This window comes from Loxodonta africana, chromosome 2 (genome assembly GCF_030014295.1).
Source record: "Loxodonta africana isolate mLoxAfr1 chromosome 2, mLoxAfr1.hap2, whole genome shotgun sequence".
Classification (NCBI taxonomy): domain Eukaryota; kingdom Metazoa; phylum Chordata; class Mammalia; order Proboscidea; family Elephantidae; genus Loxodonta; species Loxodonta africana.
This window is the reverse complement of record NC_087343.1, coordinates 223,447,436-223,451,746: the sequence shown is the minus strand read 5'-3', so window position 1 is coordinate 223,451,746 and position 4,311 is coordinate 223,447,436. Positions and strand designations below refer to the sequence as shown.

Below are 4,311 nucleotides of genomic sequence, written 5' to 3'. Positions count from 1 at the left end.
ATAACCCTGCAGGGAGTGAAATCTTGCCCAATCTTTCTGTCCTTCTGGAGACTTTAAAATCCAGTGTAAGAGCCAAGTAGGCGGAGCCGGAGGCCACAGGAGGAAACCCGCCAGCAAACACCACTGGAGCCTGTGCAAACACAGGGGTATAAAGGTGTCTCAGGGCAGGTGTGCGCAGTCTCCTCAGCTTTGGTCCTGAGCCTGCCGCACCATGGAGGCCCGAGCGCTCTGGCTGCTAGCCATGGTCCTGGCCTTGGGGTTTTACAGATCAGCTGGAGAGTATATCGGCCTGTGTGAGTACCGCCTCTGGAAAGAGGGTCGCTGATGGGCATGGGGGACGTACAGTGAAGGAAAAAGACATGCAGAAACTCTAGGCTCAGGGGGCTTTCCATGGGTTGAGAGCCAGGAGGATGCCCTCATTTAATGATGATCATTGTGAGATCTGCACGTTTTCCCACCATGAACTTACAGAGAGGGTCTTACTGTCCCATTTTGCAGACAAGGAAACTAAGGCTCAGGGAAGATTCAGAACTTACCTAAGGCAGCCCTCCCAGTCAGTGTCGCAGCCAGCCCCCAGTGGTCCCTCCCTGCCCACGCCTTTTTTGCCAGGGGTTTCTGCAGTGCAATCCATCTTTGGGCATCCTTTGAGCACATTTACAAAAAAGAAAGAAAGACAAGTGAAAATGATTATTTCTGGAACATTTTCAAAGCCTACATGAGAAATTAGAAGAAAGAACAGTTTTCATTGAGCACTTGCACTGAACTCCAGGTGGAGGTGTGGCTGTCCCCTTACCCAAGTTTGATGAGATTATGGTGTGGCTTTATCCAGTTATCACTGAGCAGGACCACAGGTAGTTGTCCCTAACTTAAGAATCACCTGAGAATTTTGAAAAATCCCAATGCTTAAGCCACAGTAGATGGATTACACCAGAATGTTTTGGTGGGAGCCAGACAGGGGTGGTGTTATGAAAGATTCACGAGTGGTCCAATGTGCAACCCAGTTTGGGAACACACCGGCATAAGAAATTCTGAACTGCAGCAATAGAAGATTTAAGAGATTTCGTGGGATTTCTGTTTTCCTGAAGGAAAACCCAGTGAGTTGATGAGATGAAGTGAACTTTGCTGAACACACGGGTGTATTAGACTTACCTGAAAAGTGAATATTGGAGGCTGAAAGTTGTATGGAGAAGCTGTGAGAAGCTGAACAATCTGGGGATGGGAGAACGGACAGGAGAAGTTAACCAGGCTCAGCATACTTGGTGATGTTCTCTAGCGAGTGTATAAATATTTGTCATAAAAAAGTCAGGGCAAGTTCTGTTTGGTAGAGCAGTGAAAGGAAACTTTGTTTCCTGGTTCAGGGGACCCCCAGGTTTGCACAAGCCCCTCCCAGCTGGAGGGTACCCAGGCTGTATCTGATTTCCTGAGAAAGCGATATGGAACACGTTGAGTGAGACAGTCACTAGGCAACTTGCCAGACTTCCTGGGTCACTGAGGCTGCTGAACTTAGCATTCACAGATACTTTCCTTTAACCATTTACATGGTCCCTGGGTGGCGCAAAAGTTTTGTGCTCAGCAACTACCAAAAGATTCGTGGCTTGCACTTACCTAGTGGTGCTGTGGAAGAAAGGCCTGTGAACTACTTCTGTAAAGATTAAAGCCAAGAAAACCCTGTGGAGCACAATTCTACTCTGTCACACAAGGGGTCACCATGAGTCAGAACGGACTTGATGGCCATGGGCTTGGTTTATTTACAGGGAAAGACAATATTGAGGGGCAGAAGGTATCACCATCATTTGAACTCAGGGCTGGTGGGTGGTGGGAGAGAGATGGTGGAAAGTGGAAAGTGGCAAAAGGGAGGGAACAAAGCAACCCAAACTTGTAAGTACTCCGGACACTGACTGGGCTTTGTCTGGAGCAGCGGCGAACCAGTGTGCTGTTCCGGCCAAGGATAGGGTGGACTGCGGCTACCCCCAGGTCACCCCAGAGCAGTGCAACAGCAGAGGCTGTTGCTTCGACTCCAGCATCCGTGGTGTGCCCTGGTGCTTCAAGCCTCTCCAGGAAACAGGTGAGCCCTGAGGACAGATGACTGCGCCTGGTCCTTGGGCAGCCCCATGCAGTGCCATGCCCAAGGGCAGCCTCTTCCTTTCTGGGCCCTGAGGTGATAAAGCGAGGTCTCTGGGAAGCTGTGTGCATTTGGTCCCCCAGGAGGACCTCCAGCACTGTTGCCGTCTGCTGGAGGAGGCTCATGTCGAAGGCTTGATGCGCAGGGCAGCCAGTGGCCAGCGACTGCCCCCTTCTCTCCCCTTACTCCATAAGCAATTATTTTAAACAGGTGCTCAAAGTTAAGGCATTAAGTTGATGGAAATAATTTAAAAACAATTCTAGAGAGAAACAGGAAATATGTAGACTTGGAAAGCTGGGCTGTCTTCTAAGGCCATTTCAAGCAAAGAAATTAACCCAGAGCCCCTTGGCATTTGTGGTGGACTCATGTCATCAGATAGCAGACAGAGGCAGTGCTGGGCAGGAGCCCCCCCTACCCCCATGGGCTGGGCCATATAGTGGGGTGACTGGTTAACACTGGGGAGCAGTGATCTCCCCAGTATGCATCTGTCCAGGGCCTCTTGCTCAGAATGGCCCACACTTGGTCCAAAGCACTGCTGCTGCCACCTTGAAATTCTTAACAATTTTTTCCCCATTCTACGTTGGGCTCCCGAAACTATGTCGCTGATTCTGGTCTTGCCCACCAAGCCAGGCGCAGAGCCTCGGTGAGCTGCGGCCAGGCAGTCTGCAGGTACCTCTGATGGTGCCTTCCTTTCCCTGGCTTTATCCCCAGGGCCCCTACACACCTTTCCGCCACCCTCGCCCACTCTGTCCCCTACTCATTCCCTTCCTTTTCCCCTTTCTCCCCCTCCATCCCTCAGCTGGTTGTGCAGTGGGCTACGGGGCAGTCACCCTGGGGACCCCTCCCTGGGCAGTCATGTACCTGTGCAAACAACAGATGGCCCAGCATGGGTGGTTCGCCGCCCTGGTGTCAACCAGGCCCGCCCACCTCATCTGGGGCTTGGGGCTGTAAGCCATCTGGCGTGTCTCAGTGACAGCTCACCTTCTAGGATACGCCTCATGCCCACATGTCCCAGGATCCCAGCTGGTCCTGACTCCTTAGGCACTGGTCAGGGAGGTCCCACCCTGCCCCAAGGACTCTTCCCCCTTCCCAGCAAACAGAGGGAGGAGTTCCCGATGGGCTTTGGGGCAAGGAGAGAGCCGGCCTGCTACCTCTTGACTGGCTGTCCCCGGACATTCCTTGGGCTCCTCGTTCTGGGACACAGCTACCTTGAGCACTGGTGGTGGCCCTGCCTAGGTCCACCTCATTTATGTTCTGCCCAGCCACGTGGGGCCTGCTTTCTCGCTGACCTGTATAAGTGGGGGTCTGTGGTTCCTCTCTCCCTTGGCGGGGGATGCAATGTTCCCCCAGCGTGGGACACTGACCTTGAACCTGTCTTGAGAAGCCAGCTACTGGCAGCTGGAGACGAGCCTGCTCACAGTGACCCCTTTGTTTGCTTTCAGAATGCACGTTTTGAAGCTGTGACACCACGCTCCAGACTTGCTTGGATGTGAACCTTCACCCTCTGGGTGCCCTGCCCCCAGTTCCCCACGGAATGTCATGGCTACCCACCCTGCTCCTGCCAAGTACTTCCACTGACCGCTTGACCCTCCGTGTGGAGGTGATGGCTTAAAAGAATAAAGATCCCTGCTCAGCACAAGGACCCTTCTCCATTCCTGAGACTCAGTGCTGTTGTGTTTTATTTCTGCAAAGCCGCTCTCTCTTCTTTCTCACCGTTTCTGGCTGGGGCAAGGTGGGGAGGTGGTCGGCTTCTCTGTGGAGAGGGTCCACTCCAGGTCTCGGGCCTCATGGCTTGGATGATAATTCCCAAGTAGCTGCATTACTGTGAGGATATCACTACTCTCCAGCCTAGGGCTGGCGTAAGAAAGGCGAGCTGACAAAAGGCATTTCAAATGCAATTTAAAACAAAGAAAAAGATTATTAATGTCTTCCTTGGTGAAGAGAACAAGCCAATAAAGCCTTCTCAGGCTCTGTTACCTTTGTGGTATTTCTTTGCAAGTCAGAGTGAACGGCTGTGACACTTTGGGCGGCCACGTTTTGGTTTTCTTGCGAAAACGGACGCAGCTATGAGAATAAATGGACGAGTACCGTGGAGGAGCCTCTGGGTGGTGCAAACGGTTAACACGCTCGGCAGCTAGCCAAAAGGTTGGAGGTTTGAGTCCATCCAGAGGCCTCAGAAGAAGGGCCTG

At 52.4% G+C, this 4,311-nt stretch overlaps 1 protein-coding gene across 1 annotated transcript; it reads left to right on the top strand.

Annotated features, from left to right (window-relative positions):
* The first annotated feature begins 211 nt into the window (after window positions 1-211).
* Window positions 212-3,649, top strand: LOC100656723 (trefoil factor 3). Its single transcript, XM_023559181.2, has 3 exons — window positions 212-293; window positions 1,919-2,065; window positions 3,565-3,649. Exons 1-3 carry the CDS (start codon window positions 212-214, stop codon window positions 3,576-3,578), a joined length of 243 nt encoding a protein of 80 aa, XP_023414949.2. The 3' UTR covers window positions 3,579-3,649.
* The last annotated feature ends 662 nt before the right edge of the window (window positions 3,650-4,311 follow it).

Coding starts and splice junctions, on each gene's coding strand:
- LOC100656723 (XM_023559181.2), top strand. CDS start 212: ATGGAGGCCCGAGCGCTCTGGCTGCTAGCCATGGTCCTGGCCTTGGGG. Junction 294..1,918: donor TGGAGAGTATATCGGCCTGT/GTGAGTACCGCC, acceptor TGTCTGGAGCAG/CGGCGAACCAGTGTGCTGTT.